At 32.0% G+C, this 23,334-nt stretch overlaps 2 protein-coding genes across 5 annotated transcripts in view; one reads left to right on the forward strand and one right to left on the reverse strand.

The window, feature by feature from the left end:
- The first annotated feature begins 321 nt into the window (after positions 1-321).
- On the forward strand, positions 322-15,380 carry LOC109537873 (relaxin receptor 2). Its single transcript, XM_019904795.2, has 18 exons — positions 322-457; positions 5,335-5,454; positions 5,518-5,604; positions 5,986-6,097; positions 6,164-6,232; positions 6,287-6,358; positions 6,947-7,090; positions 7,148-7,219; positions 7,280-7,351; positions 7,407-7,478; positions 7,534-7,605; positions 7,875-7,946; positions 8,006-8,145; positions 8,422-8,583; positions 8,643-8,939; positions 14,441-14,570; positions 14,641-14,831; positions 14,883-15,380. Exons 1-18 carry the CDS (start codon positions 370-372, stop codon positions 15,098-15,100), a joined length of 2,190 nt encoding a protein of 729 aa, XP_019760354.2. The 5' UTR covers positions 322-369; the 3' UTR covers positions 15,101-15,380.
- A 4,061-nt stretch (positions 15,381-19,441) lies between these two features.
- Positions 19,442-23,334, reverse strand: part of LOC109537920 (tyrosine-protein phosphatase 99A) — a 298,832-nt gene continuing 294,939 nt past the window's right edge. For all 4 annotated transcript variants that reach the window (XM_019904885.2, XM_048661512.1, XM_048661513.1 and 1 more), the window contains 3 exons: positions 22,693-23,258; positions 20,858-21,312; positions 19,442-19,855 (listed from right to left, as the gene is read on the reverse strand). In XM_019904885.2, coding sequence (XP_019760444.2) covers positions 19,818-19,855; positions 20,858-21,312; positions 22,693-23,258 — 1,059 coding nt within the window. In that variant the 3' untranslated portion in view covers positions 19,442-19,817. The remainder of the gene's footprint in view (positions 19,856-20,857; positions 21,313-22,692; positions 23,259-23,334) is intronic.

The following is a 23,334-nucleotide window of genomic DNA, read 5'->3' on the forward strand; positions in this document are numbered from 1 at the left end:
ACAAAAATTTTTTTGTTAAATAATCTAATTTAGAACCAAAAAAACGATTTGCGAAACATTTTATTTATTAACAAATTAAAAATGTGGCTGAATGTCCGAGAGGAATATTGATTTAAAGAAAATTTCGGGTTGATTTTACAAAATTTTGCTAGTTATGTGTAAAAAAGTAAAATGTGTAACTACTCTAGCAGCAATTGTATTTTACATGGTCTACAAACAGACATCCTGAAAACTATTCATTCGCCCTTATTGTGAACCCAAACCTGATAACGTAAATCGACCGCAACAAGTGTCTAATATTTTCGAACGGCTTCCGTTGAAGCTGGAAAATTTCAGTTGTGAAACAGTGTTCAAATCCGTTCCTCGCAAATGTCCAATTGGCGGGACTTTTTGCTCAATGGGTGCATCATTGCTGCTGTTGTTTTAATATCAATTCTAGTTTATTTTTACAGCAAAGGTAAGATAGATAATATAACATCATAAGCTTGTCGAAAACATTTTCGGCTTTCCTGTTGTACCTGAGTACCTATTGTTGAATGTTTTCTGTTAATTTAATGCCTGTTTGATTCAATTGTTTATTAGATTTTTTTGTTCAAAGCCACGAAACGACTAGGAAAGTAATCAGAACATGTTCCAAAAACATACAGCTTCAAATAAAAATAAATTTGCACTCAGCCGGAGGCCACGCAGAGTTAATTAAAAATATATCTATAGAAATAAATCATACTAAAAATGTTGAAATTATTAATCTGACGGAGTTTTGCCATTTTACTTATTAATATGCAAAATAAATAAATTAATATGTTGTATAAATATATTGCTTAAACAGTTATGGGCAGTAGTTTATTAGTAATGCCTAACCCATGAGTACAATCTATGTAATGTACTATTATGGCTCCATTGTGGCAGTTAAACATTTTCAATTTCAATAGTTCTCTAAACTCGATAAAGTTCGCTATTATAAATCTATCTAATCGCAAAAGACGTTGTAAAATTTATGAAATTACCCAAGTGCTACTGCATGAAGAAATTTCTTTCCACGTGTCTAACTTCCTCTATTCATCTGAAACCTACAGAGAAATTTTCCTTGAATAGAGTAGGTAACACGAAATGTCTATATAAAAACCGGGTATAAATCACAGAAAAATTAATAATTTCTGTTTTTGCGCGGTTTATTGCTGATCCAGCAATACCTAGAATCATAGTGGGCTATATTTAAATGCTTTATCTCAAGCTCCCTAGCGATAAAACCATGAAAATATAAAAAAATCCCTACCAATTTTTTTTCAGATTCATAAGAGGCGATCCTATTTTAACAGAGTTTTTAACCAAATTGGTTTTCCTATAGACAAAAGTCAACAATGTGCTTAATGCCAATAGTCATTCATTACAAAACATGAAACATGTAAAAACTAAATCACAAAGTAATGCTTCAATAGCATATTGGAAAGTGTTACTCTAAAATAATGCTAAAATAATAAAACTAAAATACATAGGCATAATAAAAAGTTTTAAATTGGAAACGGTCCTGTGTACATTCCCGTGGAGATTCAATAGTGAAAATGGTACAATAAAATGTACTTGATGCTGATTATTTCGACTGGATTAGCTTCGAGAAACTTTAGCAATTAGTTTTTAGTGCAATATTTCATTAATATTGAAAGGGTGAAAAGTGAAATTTTCGCGAATGGTATGAAAAACTTTCAGATGTTTCCAACTCAACAACAACTGTAAAGTTACAAATAAATTCCCGTTTGTTTCAAAAAGACGGTTATTGTCTTAAAAAGATAAGTTCAAGACATAATTTACAACTTTTCGAACTATCAAGTTAACAATGATGCACTCTTGAAAATAGTCGCTGATAATAGTGAATCGAAACGTTATAATGAAAGCTCGATAGCGTTAAAATAACTCTCGGTTTTGAAAATTAGTAGACTAATTCATAAATTGAGTGAATAAGCTTATGTGTATTCCATTAACATGCAAGGATTATTGCCGGTTTCATTAGCTAATAATTTTCAATTGTAATAGATAGCAATATATTATTATTTGTTTATTATTGTTTATATTTCAGTAATTTATTAACAATTAACAAATTATTCATTATGCCATTGGAATCGAAAACTCATGCCATATACTTGTGAAAATAATTTGACGAAAAAAGTGCCTAATCATGTATAAATATATATTCAGGTGTTCTTTAAATGTATTTTGTATATTATTTTATTGCAATTTAATGCAATAGCTGATAATTATTTCGATGAAACGTGGGTAATATTCAACCGAATTCATTCATAGTTAAATGTATATTGCTCGGGTTAATAAGGATCAATTTTATGATTGGCCAGGCTGTGATTTGTACTATTATGCAACAATTTACGATTGAAACAATTTTATGAATTGTCCAGATGCCTCCCAAATGGGTAACCCTTTGTATCAGGAAACACATGTGGGTAATTTCGTAAATTCCAATGAAATAATTAAACACTTGCAACCATACTCAACGAACGTTGATTCTAATCGGTCGTGAAATAAGCCTTAATTCAACAGAGCCTTTAATCTAACAAATTAAGTCAATTTCGGTTGCAGGTATTTCCATATCTGGATTCTCCCAGATATTTAAACACTGATAAAACAAACATCAGTAAAATACGGTTATTTATTGAAAATTTTTGTAAATTTAAGATACCTGTGTATAATATTTTGTAGGTAGGTATAGTTAACATTTTAATTATAAAGGAAGCTCTGACACACATATATTCTAGGGTTGAAGTAGATTTAAGTGGGTGGAATATATCGTATGAAGCCATTCACTCAAAAGTTAGAACAAGACTAGATTAGAACTTAGATTCAGGATATTTCCGTTCGCTGCAAAAAGACGTTAACAAAACGATAGAGCTTATAAAGTTAATTAAAAGCGTTTATATGAACACAGTCAGGGTGTTTCCGATCTCTGTAAAAATACTTTAACAGTCGATAGAGTTTATAAAATTTATTTTAACATGGTAAATAGTTTTGAAATCGAATATTGGGTAGCTTTGAAAAACTGGGTGTTCAACTTAAATTGAGCAAGCAGGCAAGTAAACGTTTAATAATGAGAGCACTTTAAAGTAAATATCATGAGTTCTGACAGAGGTTAGTAGTCGAGTAATATCTGGATTTGGGTAGTATATAAGGTGTCCCGAAAAATGTGGGCATTTTTTCGGTTTAATATAGAGGTCATGAAAAAAATTTCTATTTAAAAAATAATGTAGACCTTTCTATCGAAATAGACGCCAGAAAATTGTTTTTTTTATCAAATAACTTTAAACACCCTATATGATACACGCAATGACTGTTAACAAAACTTAGTCTTGTTTGCCATTTCCATCCATTAAATGAATAGTTTTCCAGAAAATTATTATTTTGAATTTCAATTAATATAACACAAGAAGGTACAAACAAGATCGGGCTATAATTTCAACCATGACGCCAGCTTTTTACTCATATATGTATTATGAACAAACCTACACCACTGGATACAGTACTAAATAGCACATTCGCAAACTGAAGCATTATTTGCAAACTGTTGGTAATTTTCATACAAAAACCCAAGATTTCCAGATAACTATTAGTTTTCCGCGGCTTCGTAAAAATTGCAAAATCGACTCAAACATAAGGCGTCGATTTTCATCATATCTCAAAAACGATTTGAGTTATTGAGCCCGCTTTCCTACCAGTGGACAGATAAATAGATACAGTGCATATGAAATAAAATTTCATTCTCTACGTATATATATATATATATGTTAATAATTATAATATGCATAAACGTACAAGATTTCAATTATTTAAATAATTGTAGAGCGTTTGTAAAGTTACCTAGCCTGTCGATTAAAACGCAAAAGAGTTGATTTTATTGCTGTCATTACGGCGAATAAAACAGAGAACTCACGAAGCATTGGATGGATTTGCAAAATATTTTTTAATGGAACACCATCAAAAACCTTAATATCATGTTTACGCAAAATAAGAAACTAATCAGATATGATGAAGTAATTGAATTTCTATTAATAATCATTAAATTATTATTAGAGAAAAGTAGGATAGCGTTTCTAACATAATATGAACAACCACTACTATCCCGAAACCTTTTCTTTGCCCACCGACCTGACCTGGATTTTTTAAATTGATTTCAAACGTTTTATTACAGTCCAGCTGGACAAGCACTAAAACATCTCGTTCGCGAATCACGCCAAGGATCTGATTAACGTAGCAAAAAACGAAAGTATAGGCAGCATTAGGCGAAAAGATAAAATACGATAGTGAAACAAATCAGACATTTTTTCTTAGAATTCTTCAAAAAAAACAAGAAAGTTGAAATTGCCTTAAAAGAATGAAGATGGAGAAAGTTACAGTATAAATCATATATAAAACAAGATATCGGGTGAAAATCTAAACAAACAATCCGAGGATGTTGCCACGAGGGAAAGTTTGAGACAGGAGATAAATCTGAGGTCAATATGGCTCAAAATAATAATTTATGATCTAAAAAAATAGGCAAAGACGAAATTTAGGCAAATACAAAATATTGGTATTCTTATTTAAGCGTACTTGCAATTGATTTAACTCTGTTCGCTAAAAACCAAACAGACCATGAATATTTGGAAACTAAACTGATTGGAACAAGAAGGAAAACAAACCATCAAAATAGATAAGAATGAAGGTACAGCTAGAAGAAATCAGTATTTTTGAAGAAGGTTATTTAAAGTGAAGCATATACTGAGCACAATACAAAGTCAACCGCCAAGATGGTTTGGCGACCTGTGAAGAATTGATGAGGGCGGAAACCAATGAGGGTAGAAAAAGGCAACGTAGAAAAACACAATGGCAGACATTTTAGCAACGCAAAAAGAGGCTATTACGGAAACTCAAAATGTAAGAGTGGAGGAAGTTTGCCTATGAATGACTCTAAATATTCGACATGTTTTGCGGTTCAAACTAGAATATGATTTTATATAACGTTTGGGTACATTTTTGAAGCACTGCTAAACAATGCGATTTCTCGAGGCATCGTTTGGTAAAGTGACAAAAAAACATTCAAGACTAACTCCACTAAGCAATATTGATTTCACTTCTATGTATGAAAAAATCTTCTATAATGAGATTTTTTCATACATATATGTGTTATGTGTATGCTAGTACGTATATACGTACTATCCAAGACTTGTTTTGCAATTAAATGCACTAATTATGCAGATGCCTCAGCAGAAACAATGAAACTCCCATAAAAAAAAATTTTCATTCAATTCATCCACCCATCAATTTATTTAATTCAATATTTTGAATTTACAGGTGATTGCCCCATCGGCACAATGTCATGTAGTTCTGGAGGACTTTGTGTCCCACATGGCAAGATTTGCAATGAACACAATGATTGTCCTGACGGCGAAGATGAAAACCCTGTGCTATGCTGTACGTGACTATTTCAATAGTTTTTGCATTTCAATATTACTTAAATTTTATCTTCGATTTCAGCGGATCTAACTGGAAGCACTAATCTTTTAGATGAAATTTTAAATCGTAGTTTAATAGAAAATGCCGCGATCACTTACAAAGAATGTGGTAAGTAATCCGCTTATTTCAGTAATTATAAAAGTATCTTAAATAAACAGCGTGATCCAGTTTTAATTGTAATACATTTAACAGTGTGCCGCACTCGCAAAAATAGTCAAGTTTACTTAAAACTTTGTTTCCCAAAGACTAAATATAGATATATATTTGTGTGATATTACAGTGCCTTTAAATACAATCTTAATTTAATATGTAATATACATACATAAGGGGCAATATATTTATCATACAAAGTAGCATATGAATTGCTTCTAAGTGCAACACTGATTAAAATAAATCTATATATTGAGCGCGCATTAAAAGCATGTTTGCCTTGGTGCATCAAGCGCGAAGTTCATATGAAAGTTTCTTTCCAATAAACATTTTTTCTAGATATTAAAAACCATCCACTAGTTTGTCGATGCGCCTATAAATCCAAAGTTTATTGTAATCACGCTCAGTTTAAAGATATTCCTCAGGATATATCCAAAGGAGTAACATACTTGTAAGTAATTTGGAGTTATCTGCGAATAATCTACTTTTTTACTGGAAATTTAATTATATATTTCAGAGGTCTTCAAAATAATAGTATTAGAACACTGAAAAAAGATTCGTTGAATGTGTATAATCTAACATTATTGTAAGTAGAATTTATCTATAAAATGCTAGAAACCTTCGCAAACTAATATTACAGACAATTGGAAAACAACGAATTACATTGCATAGAACCAGGAGCTTTCGAACAGCAAAATTATCTCAAGAAGCTGTATGTATATTCCGTTAAAAATATTACATATACAGAGTGTTTCAGGTTTTCTTACCAGGATTTCATACTTGATACAGCGTTTTTAACAGCAATAAATCGGCAAAAGTTTAGATTTCGTGGTAGTGGAGTAATGTTTGTACTTTTTAAGTATATGAAATTTTGTGGGATGAAGAAGCCTGCTGTATATAAAATCTAATAACATTTTTCACTTTTTGAGATATCTGGACTTCTGGATTTTAGTACAAAAATTCCTTTTAACTTATTCAGTATGGCAACGGAAATGCAATTTTCTAAATACTCTAAATACTGTTAAAATCCTGCACACACAAATCAGAACACCCTGTATATGTCATGTGATTTAAGAGTGACTTTTCAGTTTCTACAGTCACTTAGGGGATATAACAGATAGAGAAAACTGAAAAAAATAAGGAACTAAATCGTTTTCAAGTCGGCATCGATCAGGCTTCGACATTCACTGTAACTTTCCCGAGTTAACAATTTCTATATCTTGCTATTCCCAAGAGAGTAATATATGTTGGTTCAATTTAAGCCACTATGGTTTAGTAAATTTTCCTTTTTACTTACTAGTTTTTTAATGAACAATGAATTATCCGTTCTCAAACCTGGAGTCTTCACTGGACTGACTAGCTTAGAATGGCTACACATGGACAACAACAAATTGAAGACAATTTATTTCAGTAATTTCGAGATACTCATAGAGTTGAAATGGCTGTAAGCTTATTGAATTGGCTAAAGATCTTAACAACTTTTAATAAATATCTCCTTTAGGAACATGTCGCATAATGAATTAACATTTGACGACCAGGAGTCCTTTCCATTTTTGCCGAAATTACTGGAGCTGTAAGCAAAACTTATTTCTCATTCGCAAAAGGCAAATAATTATTTCGAATATTCTTTCAGCTATTTAAATAATAACAAACTAAGGTTTATAGCCAATGACACATTCAGCAACCTAACCGGTCTCGACTTATTGTAAGTAAATAAGGTTGTTTCAGATATATTCAAATGTATATTACATATCTTTCAGAAATTTGAGATCCAACTCCATAAGGGCTGTGGATATTGGGGCATTTGCTAATTTAAAGCAACTAAAAGAATTGTAAGCAACTAAAACCTTTAAGTGTCTAACAGTTATATTTGTGCTTGTTTTTTAGGGACTTGAGTAATAATTTTCTGCGATCTTTACACCATTGTTTATTCATCTCTCAAGGCGCCCTAGGCAAACTGTAGGTACCAATACGTTATCCAGAAATAATACTGAAAACTTGGGGGTTAATTCTGCCTCGAAACTTTTCACTCAAATTTTCGGAAAAGACGTTTCAAAATTTCAAAAGAACAAGTGATTAAAAAAATGATTTGAGGAAATTGAAGAATTTTGGCAATTTCAAATTGTTTCATTTCCACACTTTTTTGGGTTCTGAATTTTCCAACTTTTATCTCAATGTTGTAACACTATGGACTGTATTAATATTCTTGGTTCCAATGGGATTTTTAGGTCAATTGGAAATAATCCAATCTCGGTCCTACACAAAGACCTTTTCATCAACCTGCAAAATCTTCTGTCATTGTAAGTATTTGCTGCAATATTAACAAATGTATGATAAATGGAATTAAACATATTTTAAGACATTTGGAAGAGATCGACATTACAAACATCCATACAGATATATTTGCTAGTTTGACCAATTTGCAATGGATATATTTTAAAACGTATAAATATTGTACTTATGTTCCGACAGTGCCTAGATGCAGACCTCTATCAGATGGTAAACTGTTTATATACGTATTTTTTAATTTACTCGAAATATTTTGATTAAAATGGTATGCTGAATGAAGCAAAAATATTCCAAAGAATCAATATTCAGAAAATATATGTTGAACACAACAAATAGATTATCTTGATATATTAAATGTATTTTAGGTCCATTAATGGTCCATTAATCAACTTCAACGATTAATATTTAATTCTACGGCGATTGTGTAGATTTTGAATTGAATATATTGCGTTAAGGGTTTGTCTTGATATTTTAAACGGTTTTTAGGAATTTCATCCATCAATCAGCTGCTTTTTAAACCTATATTTAGGTATTCTAATTGGATAATGTGTATTATTACTATCGGCGGTAACAGTCTTGTTTTATTTGGGCGATTTTTGTTTCGAGATGAAAATAAAAATCTCAGCGTTGTCATAAAAAACCTGGCAGGTAATTCTTATAACAAGTCTTAGATGGAAATAAATTAAATTCGTTTTTAACTATTTCAGTAAGTGATGGCCTAATGGGGATATACCTGCTTATAATTGCTTATCATGACCTAAAGTATCGAGACAATTACAACGAAATAGCCAGGAAATGGATGTCTTCATGGAACTGTGTGATTACTGGAATAATTGGAATGACATCCCTAGAAGTATCAGTGATGATTCTGGTTTTCTTGTCAGTTGATCGATACTTTGTAATCACGATGCCATATAAGAAATATGGTTCATTAACTCTAAAAGAGACCTGGAGAGTTATTTTGTGCATCTGGTGTTTTGGAATTTGCATCTCGGTTATACCAGGTAAAAATATAATATTTTTTAGTTAGGATTTATTAGATTATTAGAATAATCACTATGCGCTTCGGAAAGTAAAAATTACAAATAAGCCAATATTTTTCATTTGTGTCGTTCCAGTGTAGATGTATCAAATGTACTTCATGTGTAAATGGCGATAAGTTATTAAGTCGTAATAAGTCGTCAAAGTTCGTAAACTGTCACTGAAGGCAACGATTTTCCGCATCCTATTATTTTTTTTAATAGACTCATGTGGAAAATGTTGAATTCAACGAAAGCGAGTTCTACTATTTCAGGAGCTCTTTAGGTGCGCGCTTATTTGAAAATCGGGATATTAGTTCATCTGGAGCGTATTTAATTGATTGCGCCGGATTTATTTATTTCAATTTATCAGTTCAAATAATCAGTTTTTAAAAAGTACATTGAATTTATAATACAAATCAAAGTACTACCAGTCTATAGTTTTTCAGATTATCATGCTTCAATATCAGAATTAATTTTTAGCTTGCTAAAGTAACATATTTTGTATTTTATCATATTTATTTCATATTACTTTCAAAAGATGAGTCCCGTGTGTTTGATACTGTTTTTACATTTTTTATGCAGCACAATATTTACATAGAAATAAACATATTGCTTCAGTTCAGGGTATCAGAATATCATATGTGGCTTTTACCAAATTTTTTGCCAATCAATGAGGTCAAAGGGTTCTACCTATCAAAAGTATTAATACATGACATCAAGAAAAACTCTAAATATAAAACGATGATAAGCAACTAGTTTTTCAACTTTGTACCTACTACTTCCAAATATTTTTCTTTTTTGTCTGTTTTATCGGCTTATTTACTTTACTCACTTTACTTTACTTATTAAATACATTAATTTTCATTCATAATTTTCAAAAACAGTAACGTTTTCTGAGTTATAAAATATAAAATTTTAACGCTCTTGTACAATACCTGATATTAGATTATTTTGATACTTATTTTAGTCGATATTTTAAACCTTTTACTTTCAAAACACCAAAATGTATAAAATAAATCAAGGGCTTCTCGTGACAAAGGATCCAAATTGTCACAAAAGCATGGATAACAGTGGATTGATTACCTTTATAATTAAAATCTTAGAATTTTCAAAGTAGCATTAAAAATTGATGATGCAATAAGAATGCCATTTCATTTCGGCACCTTCCTTGCACTCTATAGTTCTTGCTCAATAAGTTCCAAACACCCGGTATCTGGTGCGTTTACCACTTCTATTCAATTATTTGAAACTTCATAAATTTCAATAGATGAACTGTTACATGTTAAATCGATTTCAAAAACGTTCACGAAAAACCGGCGTAAAAAGTAATAAAGTTAAATTAAAGTTTGGGTTTGTTGTTTTCTTTTCCAATTAGAAGGACACGTGTCTTCAGTGACGAAGAGTTTATGGACATTTTATTGCCTGCAGCGATACTCTACATCTTTGGAACCAAAGCAGTCTTAAAATGTTAAATCAAATTAACATTCATAGAAAGTATTTGGATAACTTTACAGAAGTAATACTCATCATATTGGTTTTTCGCGACTACACTAAATGGATTAATTAACTTTTCTTTGATACCTTTCTAGGTTGATAATATATTGATTTGAATTTATATTTTTATTTCTTAATGTGATCTTTATCATGAGAAATAGTGATAACCAGAATTTGCATATTGCTTCAAAAACGGCTTTGATATATCATTTTCTTTAGGATTATATCCAATTCAACGAAAAAAAATACGATGGAAGAGGTACTTTAAATATTTGCTCTCAATACACGAACGTAAAGATTTACTGATAACTATAAAATAAATTGAAATAAACGTTTGTGAAACGTGCTAAATGGGACAGTAAAGTGAAGATTTTATACAATAGAATCAATATTTTCAATTTATAGGTGATCTATATCCTGTAAAATGTTGGAAGCCTTACCGATGTGGCTCTGCAATTTAATAACAATTATTCATTTAGTTCAAAAATTGGTTTAAGAATTTCTGTTGCCAAATGAAATTTTTGTGAGCGTAACATATTTATTCCGAACAAAAAATTAATAACAGACTATTCATTCCGTAGCTGGAGGACTTTGAGATTATGAAAAATACCTTAACAAATTTAAATTCAGAATAGTAGTAAAAATTTATCATCTGTAACAGTACTTACGAAATATTATTTTCAAATGCCCCTTCTTGCGTCCAACAGTTTATGCGTATCAGAAATTACGACTTTTTATTGAATTTTATTTATTTGTTGCTACAGAAATAAAAACATGAATTAACAAATCGCTTTCTCAAACTTGTAACTCAAACGGCAAGCACTTTTGAGCTTTAAAAAGAGCTCCCACATGTACCTAATGGGTTGTCGTACAAGTTTTTCAGTTTAATTAGCTGAGGGCTAGAGGGTTGATACTGGCAGTTAGCTCGCGAACAAACTTAAATCCTCCGGCAAATTATAGAAACTGGTCCGAGAAATATTTTCAATCTCTTCTTGTTCCTCAGATATGGCCATTTCAAGTTCTCAAAATGTCGCCCTGTATAATCGTTGAATGGAATTTTTTAAAGTTTTTAAATTATGTTCCTAATTCAGTTAATATATTTCATTTAATGGAGCCTAAAAAATGTAAATCTCGTATGCAGGGACAAAAAATGCTTGCTCGTGGACGCAATTTACATAATGGAAATTTCATCTAGCAATTATAAATTATACGGTATTGTTATTTGCAGTAGACGAAGGGCGCGAAAATATTATTTAACTTTTGCTTTCACACGTGGAAAACAGAATTTAATCTCTCCGAGTACTCTTAATAGATCTAATTTATCATAATGATGCATAAAACTCTCTTAATTAAACTCTAGACATACAGTTGTTACTTATAATCCGACAAGTACTGGCTAGTTTATTATATGAAATGAAAATTGCGCTTTAGTCAATTATTAGAATTATCTCATAGAAAAGTATCACAATATGCGATCTATAAAACATTTGCGTAATCTTCATTGATTTTTATGTGTTCAATGCTAGAAAACTTTTTCAAACTACTCAATCATACGTGGAGGTGTAATAAATATAAAATAACAAAGTAAGAGAAAAGTAACTTTGACACCTTCCTCTATCTGGGAAACACTGTGCTGATCTCAACCCACATACTTTGCCCTGTACTATCAGCATTTTTTAAAGACAATATGTTTTGATGGCATGTAAAAATCGTGGAAGGAATGCCGAACTTTTCCACACATTCATTGCATCAAAAATAATTGCAAAAATCTCGACTTACCCCAACATAGAAGATCTCGTAGGCCTCAGGCCCTTACCATTTGTTGTTCGTTTTTAGGCACCTAATCTGCATGTCGAATGTTCCGCACACTTTTTAACACAATTTTCGTTATCACTCAAATAAACGACTAGAAAACCTGATTTTGTTTTGGAAGTCAAAATTTCACCGCCGCGCACCGCATACAAATATACAATTGACTATGACTCACGATAATATAAACAATTTTTGAATTTTTGGTTTTTAAATTACCGCTCTGAATCGATGATTATTTTTCAGGTGGTGTGAAAAGTTCTCAATTTAAAATAAATAAGGCTAATTTTCGTAAGACGAAATACTCAACAAAAATGTTTTGAAAATCAAATAAGTTATTATTTTTCAGTATTTTTTGTCAATTTGTTGTAATTACATAAAATGTTTATTGTGATAAAATGATTCAATATGGCGTATTTTGTTCATGATTAACAAATTATATTAGTAAAAACGATAAAAACGCATTTTGCTCTGTTACTGCAAGTAAAATTGTGATCAATCAACAATACGGATACTTGGCAGGAAAAATGTTAGATAGTCAAACAGCCAGGCAAATATTCTCAAATTTGTCCTAATTAAAATGCAAAAAAAACAAGCTGTAAGCAAAAAAACAATTTGATCTGAGTTGGAAGACCATAAAACATTGCAGCATTACAAAGTTTCAAACGCGACAACGTAAAAATGGATTTCTATTAATTAAGAAGTTCTAAAAATGTTATTATGATAAAATAAAAATGTTTTCTCAGAATGCCGCTTGAACTTCTTCTGAATATTTCTGAAGTTACATTGTCCAACGGGGAATAAGTTGATACATTTTAATTCACTTTATTCAATTCAATTTAATAATTCACGGGCAGCTATAAAAACGCGAAATAAATTATTGAATCATCAAGACCAATGAAACTACATCAAAAATGCCGTCAAAAATTGCGGATTTAAGGAGGCCGTCAAAAATCTGCCTGAAAATAACTCTTCCGAAACAGGAATTTTTTTCGCTCATTGCATAATAAATACATGGCCCATGTATTATACACGAGAAAACACTAATATTTTTACACCCCTAATTTGGGTATTAATAAAATCTACTGTGGAAAACCTGACCACTTAATGTTAAAAAAATGGGCAACAAATCTTAAAATTTGTAAATCTGAGAAACTTCCTAGTCGTTCCACGTGAAATAAATATGATATGTAACAATATCATAATATCAAGTTAACATTATGGGACTAAAAGCTTGACATCTACATGGTAACCAGAAGTAAAGTTAAACTTACTGAAAGCTGCATTGTGCCATCTGGAAAGAAAGAAGAAAATCTGTTTAGTACGCAGGAAATCTGTCCAAAGCCATGTTACTGAAAATCAGCAAAACAAACAAGACACAATTTAAAGAATGTATAAAACTTCATTTGCTTTTCGAAAAACTACAATCAGTTCAAGCAAAGAGATTTATAGATTAGTGATCATCCTTACCAGGTTTCTGCAAGCTGGCGCCCCAGCCTTAACTTTGTACCCATTTAACCTCAAAAAGTTTACAGTACACTTCGAATCATAAAACACACAATAAAAATAAATTCCAAATTGAAAACTTTAATCATGCACATGCAGATTAAACTACTGCACCTGCCATAAGGGCCACAATGAATGATCCTGTTATATATTTCTCATCGAAGAACGGAATTAACATGACACAAAATATTTTAAATTTTTTTTGATGATTTAGCCACGACGCAAATGGTTTGTAAGAAACGGGATAATCAGACTGACTGACTCATTTAATCAGACATCAGAAAAAGACTGACGTGCTATCGAAAATGTTGCCGTGTTCGGAAGGCACCAAACTACTGAACCAACATGATGATATAATCATTTATTTGAGCGCCCTTTAGATGACTCATTGCTTTGCAGTTCATTGTTGACTATTTTGTAGAAAGTGCCTGTTCGGATGGCAATATTTTCAAAGACAAGTTTTACGTCACAACTAGTTTGGATAATCGCCGTAAACAATACACCCTCTCAGCCAAAGATAAACAAATCCGGTGATGGGGCGCATTGAAATTTTTATACTAAATTAAATTACTAAATCGAATGGGTCGTTTTATTGGATTTTTATGAAATTTTGAGGCAATTGATTAAGATCAAAAAATGAGTAACAGTCCTGTGTATGTAAAAACCCTTTTTAGCATTAGGACTTCTGTCAAGTACGAAATTTTACGGAGTAAATGGTCTTTGTCTTCCGCTTTATATTGATGAACCCTATTTAATTGGTTGGGAATACTCAGCAATAATATTTTTCGGGATCAATGCTCCTAGGTGAGACCTTATATAAACTAATTTATTATTTAAATCAAATATAAATGTAACGTTCGTAAAATTCTTTCAGTTTACTAATAATAATTTATACATACGGAGGGATGTTCATAAATATCAAGAACACTAGGAACGCAACATCAATGCCCATGAATGACTGCCAATTTGCCATAAGATTTTTCTTCATAGTTTTAGCTAATATAGCCTGCTGGGTACCAATAATTACCGCTAAAATGCTTGTGTACCTGAAAGTAGACATATCTGGTAAGCGAAATAAAATATTTATTATAATTTTTAATTAAACATTTCTTTCAGGTGATTTTTATGCTTGGCTAGTGGTTTTCGTGTTACCAATAAATTCTTCCCTGAACCCCATCCTATATACCTTTACCACCCGCAAATATAGGAGAAGAATTCTCAAAGTGCCAAGTTGCTTGAAGAAATTTACAACTGTTAACAATCTTACTGAAACACATTTACCCGGAGCGATTTTCAAAATCACTCAAAAAGATATTAAAACAGTGAATAATTAGATGGTCAATATTTAAATTTTAGATTCAACAATTTAAGCTTAATTATATTAAGATACACTTTGGATCAATTCTTGTGAGATTAATTTAAACTACTGTATTTTTAAAACGAATTATTTTTAATCGTAGCACGAAATTTAAAAGGTTACAATATTTACTACCGTTGTACTTTGAGGCGAGATTACAATGAAACAATCATTAGTTTATTCTTAGACTTAAATAATAAACTTAAGCTATGAAAACTTACTACAATTTTATTGAATATTCTATATTTTGCGTTTTTTTTTTACGAAAGAATCGGCAAATATGAATATTTAATGTAAATGAGGCACGGGTTGAGACGTCTTCGAAACTAGAAAAAAATTAAATATAAGATAAAATCCAAATCAAAAAGGAATGTATTTATATTTTCAAATGCGGTACATATTAATATATTTCTTAATTTATCGTTACTTTATTAACGTTTTACAAATATTATAAATATTTTTAAGTGTATTTTATAAATGTTATTTGGAACACGTGGAAATGCAAATTTTTGTCATCAATTCCTAATTCTTCTGTATTTGATTCTGTTTGGGTAAGTAATAATCCAGAAGATTTTAAATCAAGCGTTAGATAAATAAATTCTTAGTCCGGTTCACTCGAATCACCATCAAACACCCAAGTTTCATCATTATTTTAAATATAAAACCGTATCTAAATGGGCTTAGAAAGTACTGTTTCCAATATTCTAGAGCATTATTTAATTAAAAAAAATATGTTTTTGAAGACAAATCGTTTTAGGACTAGAAAACAGCTATATCAATGTGCTTCATGGTTATTAGGAATAAAACGCTTTATTGCAGTACCTTTTCAATATTATGAATTGTAGTTTCCTTTTTAATTTGGAAGATAAGTAGAAACGTTCAACAGTTATCCAGATCTAAGTGTGTATAGAATAGGCATCGAATTAGCTTTTCGAAAAAAGTTGAAAGCATATTTTTCGATGGTTTGTAATTAATTGAATATAAAATAAATTTTAATTTATTTTCCTGACTGCGTGTAATTGTTATATTCAGTTCCTTCCTGGGTTTCAGGCAAAGTGTGACATAACAATTTTTATATCGTTTACTTCATGTAACAGCGCCATCATCAGATTTAAAACTTAACACAAAACTACAAACACCAATTTACAATTAAATATGTTGCACAAAAATTATAATTTATAAAGCGTTAAAACATTCATTAGTTCTTAAAGATTTTTTTTTTATTTTGGGAGAGCCAAACCTCTAAAAAACTTACCTCAGAATTGTGAAATAATAAATGCCTACACCTAATGTAGGAAGACGATTGAGCCGATGAGCAAATTTTGAAAAATAACTTTTGTGCCGTTTGTAATGCTGCCAAAGACAATATAAATGGAAGTTCGTAAATTAGTTGTAATACCGTGGTTTTTTAGCATAATCAGCATCAATAGTTGATTGGCTTAGCATACTGATTTAGGTTTTAGATAATGCAGCTCAAGCGCTTGAGCAAGACATGATTTAAAATAACGAAAACAACATTTTTTAAATAGGTATATTTCGAATACATGAAAATTCCACAGTTACATACATTAGAACTATATGTACAAGGATACATAGTATGTAAAGTAAACAAACATTACTACAAAGAAAATACCTCTCTGTTCGAACATTAAATAGCAACTGCGTTCTATCCAACAATGACTCACTTGGACATTCCAGAATTTCAAATTTTTTAAATGAGTAGTATGAATCGAATGCTTTAGATAATATTCGTGGAATATGTTAAACTCACTTTGACCAAAACAGTAATCTTCTAACCTTGGACGGACCTAAATTTAGAGTTTAAATCTTGTTACTATTTTGGAGCATTGAATTACATGATACTAACAAGCTGAATTTAGATCAAACAATATTTACGAATCAGGTATTCTCTTAAAGCAATTGGAGAATTAAAGCCCTAATTAGTTAATCTCTTTAAATGTCAAAGAGTGAGCAAGGGAGATTAGGCATCCAACTAAATTATTGGTCCGAATATTTATATATAACGTAAAAACTATATTTTACTTAACGAATCAAATAAATACTTTAACATTAAATAGTCTTATGATATTATACATTTATTAGGTTTTCTTAATGTCTAGTAGATTGGCTACCATAAGGATTCCCGATAGAATCGATAAAATGACCTTCAACCTTAAACAACGCAACAGACACTAATATAGTCTATACAATAGATTTTTTAAATTTCAACAGTACAACCTTCCTCAACGCAAAAGGTCATTTTCATCTACTCTTGACCATCAAACTTAAGTTTATCGGATTACATTTTCCGAATAGGTGCAAATCAGTTAGCGCCTACAAGTGATTTTCAGAAATTGAGAACAAATGGTCACATAAAACTTATGTAGAGCTACTGATTAAATAATGCAACGTTCCTTGGCACTAATAGACATATGTTTAACTGTTTGTAGAGGCAACCACTTAACATTTGTATACCTACACTACTTCTATGTCTATGTCAGCCTATCCAGAACATGATAATTGGTACTTATGCTCCCTTTGTGTTGATACATGGATCCGCTTAACGAATAATAAATTTGTTTTAAATATTTCTACAGTGATTACTTACTAGTAACTATATTATACAAGAAGCGGGACAATGTATCTTTTTTTGTGACGGATCTGGAATTTTATCATCAGAACTTCTATTCTATTTCCTAATAATCGAATCTAGTTTCTTAATTCAAACAGGGTCGACTCTCATCCACCCGAAAAGTTTTTTACTGACATTACACGACAAATTTACTCGAGGGGCGATAAATATCAGGGGGACACTCATATGTTTATATTTAATAAATATGGGTGTAGTTCGGACAACCAAATACTATAAACTGTAGTATTTGGGACAACTAAATGTAGACCTGGATTATAACCGTCAGAACCAGGCCCATTCCTATCGGGCATCACAGAGAAATCAGACTTCCGTCCATCTAGGCCCAGTTTTAATATAATAGGCTAAACTGGATGAGGTGTAAAAAAACGATCTGAATAACAGTCAGGAATTATATAACTTGCAGTAATTATCTGAGTACTGAATAGAAATTTCATTCGTGCTTCGTGGATTTGAGCAAATAATGAGAAAGAAGTTGAACTGAAAAACTGCCCTGGAAAATTATTGAAAACATTAAAACTCCTTAACGAGATTCGGCAAAGACAAGTCATTGGTTCGTGGAACCATATACTTTGCTTGTAATGATTGAAGTTGAATATGTGCCGGGTACTGACTAAAGTTAGATCAACTGTCCAACTGTATAATGTCCAAATCCACACCTCAGTCTAGTGGAAGTAAATATCTTAACACGAATGTCATGTTCAAATATACAGTGAAAAGTATCTAACTTAGTTGTTGTATATTTTGTTTATACGCAAATGTAAAATAAGCAGCATAGATTCCGTTCAAATAATTTCTAAAAAGATCTAACCTATGTGTGATTTAAAAAATTGTTGGTAATTGTGTGGCTAGAACCTACATTTTACTAGTGTCCATGTAACCCTGTAATAATCTTAAAATATCTTGAGGAATACTGAAATGGACACTCCAAATCAGGCTTTTCATATTCACCTTATCTTTCTCTCTAACTTCTTCTAAACTTTAATTATACTTTCATGTACAAGAATGCATTGGTAAAGTAATTTTGGAAGTCACTATTCATTCGGACACGTGACGATATAAATGCACAGTAAAGATTAATCCGATTGGATGATTTTCTACGTAATTGTAAGCAAAGGAATAATAAGGAACGTAAAATACTTCCAAAAATATTTTTCCCCATCATCTAGAAGTAACATTTCAATTTTTCTTTTCGAAAAATAACGAATAATTAATGTGATGCCCTACAACTCATTACCCTAGAAAATGTAATGTTCAGTTGACTAGAGTTTGGCTACCAGTGATTGGCTAAATTTGCTGCTACATTATGAACAATTTATTTACATACTAATTAATTTCGTCACAGAATGTAAGATATCAAAAATGATTGAAGTCTGTTGATACAACAGGTTATTTAAAGATTCTTAAAATTACATAAAAAATTGACACATTTAAATATAAGTATATAAATGCATCTCAATTGGAATGGAATAGAATTTATCCAAGATCGAAGTGTGAAAAATAAAATAAGCCGTAAAGTGATATCGAAAATATCCTTAAAATGTACTAAAATTGCAGACATAGCCTTTATTTCCTGCCTGTTAACTTGAATGAAATTCAGAATTATTAATTCAACAGTTACAGGCGAAACAATTGTGAATAACAAGTGTTAAAATAATTGTAAAATAGTAGAATAAACAAAATATATATTTCACGGTTAAAATTATGTTGTATAATTTGCACCATTTGGATGCCAGGTTTATTATATTATATCAGGAATTATATTCCATGACAGTAAACCCCTTCAAGGGAGTTAAGAATGTCGAAATTCAGGATCACTAGTTTACATGATTAAAACATTGAACATTACCTTATTAACTATACTGGCCTGAACGTATTCATCAGCCACGGTAGACGAAAAATAAATAACTATAAGAAGCATGAAAATAAACGTTTCATCAACGCTCCATTTAACAAACTATTTATAAATATTGAAGGAACTCAATCTAGTTCGCAGGTATCTCGAAACTTACTATCTTTTTAATTTTAATACAAACGAACGGAATTAAGGAAAGGTCTCCAGATTTCCTAACAGCGGTACCACTGAAAAATAAATGTATATATTACAATAACCAAAAAGATAAGAAGCGTATTTGAACACAAAGCATACAATTCGGACAGTTACTAGCAAACAAAAGGCAAAATGGAGTTGGAAATCCAGAACACAATTACATATACATGTAACATGTCAATACGCAGTAGTTAAATGTTAAACACTAAGAAATGTGTGAATGTATAGAGTTGTAGTGTGTAAATTTAGTAAGACAAACATCAAATTGTGCAATATTTGTTAACATCAATTGAGAAACATGGAACACAACACAAACGAAATGAACTTTTTTAGAAACAGTGTTTCACAAAAATGTACGTGCTCCTGAAGTATAATATTATACTGGTATAGACAATCCTAGAGTTTACTGTATATTGTTATTATATTATCATTAACACAGAACATAACACTCCAATACTAATCATACAATTTCATGTATTTCCTATTATTTAAAACTTAAAATAAAACAGGTACTTTTTTAGTTATTACTGATAGGAACCCCTCGCAACATAATTTTAAAATCGTCTAAATTGACTAAAAAAATTCAAACAAATTTCGATGTTATTTTAAAATAGTAACTTTCAGGTAACTTGACAATTTCGTTGCTAATATTTAATTTTATATTAATAGCTTCACTACAAGCTAAACCACATGAAATCGTATACTCAGTAAAGTTTTCCTAACATAGAAGGAGGATAAGCTACACATCACCAAGCTTATCAGTTGACACTTAAAACACCCCACTAAAACAGCAGTGCAGTTCTAACGGGATAAACACTCAAAGTGAAATACGTCTTTTCAACTCAAAACTATGACAAATATTAATGTTCCTTTTATGATGCTTTGCTCAACCGTCAGGGCAAATGTTTGAAATATTTGTCTTAATTCTGAATATTATCACTCCCCTTTCGCAAAGACATAACAAACACCGTCTTGCTCATTATTGCCCTGCGACTGAAGCGAATTTCAAAGAACTGCTCCTTCAGATTCCATACCTTCAGGAGGAACTCGCTCCAAATCATTTTTGCTATCATGCAAACTGCCCGCTGAAAATCCCACATCCTTCGACGTAGATGGACGCTCACCATCCTGCTCGATAGTAACAGCTACAGAGGCCGAGTAACCATCTGGAGACCTAGAATAGCCCGGTTGTGGATCTGAGTAGTTTGATGATTTTCCAGAACAATTCGAGGTGGTTCGAGTTTTCGAAACTCCATTAGCAAGCGTGTAGAGATCTGGTGGCACTTCTTCAAGATATTTTTCGGGTTCGGAGCTTACAGTTTGAACGCAAAGATGCAATTTCATGTAGTCATCTACAGAAAGCCACAGACCCGGTCTTTTATTGTGATATAGCTTTGCATACATATAGATGTCAACCTTTTGCTCATAAGCCAAATGTCGTTTCAGGGTTACCAAGGCGCAGAACGTAGCTGCTTCAGTACCACCAAATCTGAGAATAAAAAGCTCAGTAAGTTTTGAAGGAGCGGTCACAGGTAGGATAAGGAAGTGATTTGAAACTGCAACGGACAAAACAAAATTTTTGCTAAGTCGCTTTGTCTCGAACGCAAACTTCCTCTTTTCCATACGAGCCGATGAATGAACTTAGGCAGTAGCAACGTTTATTTTGCGTATATATTAGCACTTGGGTTTTTTTTTCCTAAATCGGTTAAATTAATACTGCATAATAAAAGCGCGAATCAGCGTGTTGTCCATTACAAGCCAATTGATTCTTGTGAGAAACTGATTTAAAGGTTTTGGGTCGCTTTTTCAACCGATATTTTGACTAGGCCTGGGCAACACAGTGGATTTTCAGGTGTTCACACAGCGACACCGATACGGCTTGCCGTATTGATACATCCACACGGCGCGCTACACTTTTTATATGTTGGGAACTAAAAACAGAAAATGGTGTGCTTCGTGAAATCTAGTGGTTCGTAAGTTAATAACTTTTCTTTGGTTTTTACTGAATAGAGACAAATGCCGGTTGCGATGTTTTACTGAAAGGAATGGATAAAGTGGCAACATGTTTCCTTCTTGTAAAGCCTATTTGTCTCACAAGTATCTGTGATTGGTTTCGCAGCTGCTGGATCAGCCATAAATTATGACCGAATGTATTTTGTTCCTTTATGTATGCAGGGGCTCACCAAATTATCTAAGTTAGTTTTTTGGCCTTCTTCGCCAGCTGATTTTTATGCAATCTGGTAGTAATAGTCATCAAAAGGCAGGAATTTGCCTTTTTTCTTTGTTGAAATACCGAAATTCCAGATGTTGTACTGGTACCTACGGCCAGAATCTTATGCGAGCCATATCGAACCGAGATAAATAAGAATTGATCAGTAATCAGTAGACAAGCATTTTGAGCACTTTCGCTCGTGCGGCTTTATAACGTAAAATAAGCCCTGCCGAGAGGGTCAGAAACCATATGGTAACTGCGCGTGGCCTTCACGAACTACAATCCGAAGTGTGCCATCTTGAATGAGATTAAATGTTAAGTGTCGCGTTGTAAGAGGCCAGGTGTGGCGCACATGAACACACAGAGCGGCAATCAACACACCAGTATCTAAGACACAGTATTACCCAGGCCTAATTTTGACCACCCATAAAAAGATTCTTGGCTGGCAACACAATAGTAATTTTCGATACAAGAGCGAAAAGTGTCCCTTTTGAACGACGAAGGCGTTTGACATCCGAGACGAAGTCGAGGGTGTCAATCCGTCGGGGTTCCCAGTTACACGGTGTCACATTAATACAAAAAGTTTCACTTTGCATATATTTGCCGGATATGATAACTGTAGTATCAGTATCGGAAGTATTGAAACATATTTCTTACCTGTCCACAATGCATACTGGCCCCTGATTTTCTTTCTGTAGGCTTGTAACATAGTTGGGCAAATCGTACATATTTTTAATACTAGCAACTCCTTGATGAGGCCAATTCAGACTTTGAACAAATTTTGTTCGTATTTCGAAGTCATCCTGCAGAGATTTCAGTAGAAATTCTCTCGTGATAAATGGTGTAGACTTGTTGACGTTCGCTTGAACACAGGTGAAAACATCCGTTTTAATCACTTCGTCTGCTTCGGGCCAAAACTTCTCGAATTCCTCGCCGTCAATAATGCTGAGCATGACTACGAGCTGACAGGTGTGATCCCAGCACATTTTCCAGAATTCCTCTTTGGCAATTGGGTGTTGAGTAATAATGAATTCTCGTAGACTGTGAAATCCCGGTAACCAACTCGCGTTTACATAATCCGATCCATCCTCTCCAGGTCTGGGTGTGAGATGAACTCTGGCACTTTCAATCGGTACAAGAACTGCACACCTATTCTTTTTTTGGTTCACTGGTTTGTTAGCCGAGACTAAGTTAAAATCTCGTGGCTTGAACTTTATGACTTGCTGCAAATGAAAAGGTTGGCAAATTGAGTCAAATAATTTCAAACATCAAACTTAAAACTGGGAGCTGGCTAGAGAT

Source organism: Dendroctonus ponderosae, unplaced genomic scaffold, assembly GCF_020466585.1.
Source record: "Dendroctonus ponderosae isolate FM_Combo_2020 unplaced genomic scaffold, Dpon_F_20191213v2 Dpon_F_20191213_1, whole genome shotgun sequence".
NCBI lineage: Eukaryota > Metazoa > Arthropoda > Insecta > Coleoptera > Curculionidae > Dendroctonus > Dendroctonus ponderosae.